The sequence below is a fragment of the Trypanosoma grayi genome, assembly GCF_000691245.1.
Source record: "Trypanosoma grayi strain ANR4 Tgr_1685_V1, whole genome shotgun sequence".
Taxonomy (NCBI): Eukaryota; Euglenozoa; class Kinetoplastea; order Trypanosomatida; family Trypanosomatidae; genus Trypanosoma; species Trypanosoma grayi.
This window is the reverse complement of record NW_008827303.1, coordinates 1-2415: the sequence shown is the minus strand read 5'-3', so window position 1 is coordinate 2415 and position 2415 is coordinate 1. Positions and strand designations below refer to the sequence as shown.

At 57.8% G+C, this 2415-nt stretch overlaps 2 protein-coding genes across 2 annotated transcripts; both read right to left on the bottom strand.

Moving 5' to 3' along the window:
- Window positions 1-2: 2 nt before the first annotated feature.
- Window positions 3-1763, bottom strand: DQ04_16851010 (hypothetical protein; the record flags this gene model as incomplete). Its single annotated transcript, XM_009317516.1, has 1 exon — window positions 3-1763. A coding segment is annotated over one exon (1761 nt), but the record flags the coding sequence as incomplete, so codon positions are not given.
- Window positions 1764-2107: 344 nt separating this feature from the next.
- Window positions 2108-2415, bottom strand: DQ04_16851000 (hypothetical protein; the record flags this gene model as incomplete). The annotated part of the gene is made up of 1 exon (XM_009317515.1): window positions 2108-2415. A coding segment is annotated over one exon (308 nt), but the record flags the coding sequence as incomplete, so codon positions are not given.

The window sequence follows — 2415 nt, the reverse complement described above, 5'->3', positions numbered from 1 at the left end:
GCACACTGCGCGGGGGCGCCCATCCCCATCGGGTACACGCCCTGCAACCGCGCGAACCACTCTTGCTGCTGGTGGTGCCACGCCGTCATCGCCGGGTCGCGGTCCACCATTGGGTCCTCGCAGCAGGAGAGGAACGGCAACGAGCTACCTGTCATCAGGCGCCACGCAGGCTCGGAGAAACCGACGCGCTTCACATCGTTGAAGTCTGTGAAGAACATATCGAGTCGGATGTAGCCAGGCATCTCCTCCAGCGGCAATGCGGGGCGCATGTTGCCAATTCCCGGCTTGCATAAGGTGCGGAAGAGGAGCCAAGGCAAGACAAACAATATCCACAGCACTGCCTCCACGAAGATGTTTAGGAGCGGCCACGCAAGGTACACCGTGATGCAGATGACAGTGGCACTGAAGCGGACATGGTAGTCGTCAAAGAACTCACGCAACTTCCCTTTCGTGGAGTTGCGATAGAAGGACGAGAAGGCCCAGAAGGACGCCAACAGACCGCACGCCCAAAAGAACACGGCCACGCCCATCACGAACCACGCGACACGCATAAATTCATAAAAAGGCGTGCCCCACACTTTAATAGGGCCCCTCATGAATGGAATCGACGTTGGCGGCAGCGAAGGTGGTGGTGGTGGTGGCGGCACCGTAAGGGACCCACGCCTCCCGTCTCGGCTCATCTTCTCCGGCGACTGCTTACCCACCTGCTGTTGNTCATAAAAAGGCGTGCCCCACACTTTAATAGGGCCCCTCATGAATGGAATCGACGTTGGCGGCAGCGAAGGTGGTGGTGGTGGTGGTGGTGGTGGCGGCACCGTAAGGGACCCACGCCTCCCGTCTCGGCTCATCTTCTCCGGCGACTGCTTACCCACCTGCTGTTGTTGCTGTTGTTGTTGTTGTTGCTGTGAACAGATGCTTTCATTCGAGAGCGCCTCAACCTTTTGCCGCTGGCAGTCCACTATGGTGGCGTACACAACTGTGAATATGCTGAACACCAAGGCAAGGAAATACATGGTGTCCCTTGCTGTATTCCATGTACTGAGTTGAACAACAAGTGTGTTAGCGTTGAGATTCCCCTCCATGCAAACGGTACCAAACACTGCCAACAGGCGTCTAGACGTGCATCCAGTCGTTGGTATAATATCCTTCTGTATTGCCGCCTGAAGGGCGGTGGTGTCAGATACGTCATACTTGGAAAAAAGGTCGTCACTTTTACCTAATACCAAGACGACAATAAAACCGACCACGCTCACCACGGTGAAGAAAATCGTCGTGCAGTATGTAATGTCGCAGACAGACGACATGCAATCCGTGCAGCCAGGATTCGTCTGGGGCCCACAGCAGTACGGATCCACCGGACCGTTGTTGCAGCAGCCGGGTCCAGGGGAGCAGCAACAGTCGCACGGGTTGGGTTGCCCGGGCATGGGGCAGCAGACTGGGTCCATACAATTGGTTTGGGCGTACGCCTGCTGCCCGTATACCGGCTGGGAGTACGTTTGCTGGTACATCGGTGGCCCCCACGACGGTGGCATCCCAGGCGGCATCATCCCAGGTTGGTGCTGCTGCTGCTGGTACTGCTGCTGCTGCTGCATCAAAAGCTGAGGATCGTACTGCTGCGGGGCCGACGCTGGGAGTTGCATACTGGTTGACGCGCTATGCACTCCCTGCCACTGCGGCGATGCACCGGGTGGCAGCTGCTGCATCATCTGTTGCTGCGGCTGTTGTTGCCACTGGCCAGTATGCGACCAATTCCGCTGCGCCATGTGATTCTTGGTGCGACCAACTATCTCAAGCACTGCATCAAATAGTAATACACCGAACAAGCGGGAGAAACAAGAGAGAAGAAAGAAAGGCGGGGCCCATACAAAAACAACAACAACAACTGCCAAACTCACATGAAAGTGACGCCGTTGAATGTTCTCCCCTCACGGTCCACGGGCTTCTTTTTTTGTTTCCATCTCCTTGTTGTACCTTGGTGCCACCAGCAACACCAGCCGTCGGAGCAGCAGCAGTTCGGGTTGCCGTGCAGCATAAAGCAACCCCCTTGCGCCTTCCCCCCCTCGCACCCGCGCACACAATTATATATATGTATATATGCGTAGGCCAATCAAGGAAAACAGGCGGCACAATGCGACCACGAAAAACAGAAAAGCGCGCGGTTTCTCACAACTCGACCGGGTGACTCTTGTCGTCGCGGCGCCATGCCTCCCACTGCGCCCGGGCGGCGTGGTAGCTGCTGTAGCTGCGCACGCACGACCCCTCTGCTGCCAGTGGTGACGCAGCATTGCGCGGGTGGCCTGGCAGCGACGTGTTCGCCAGCGCATGTGCGACCACCGCGGCGCCGCACGACACGCACGACGCGCACGGTGTGACGCCCTTCGGCACGTACGCGCACGTCGCCACGCAAGTGCGGCA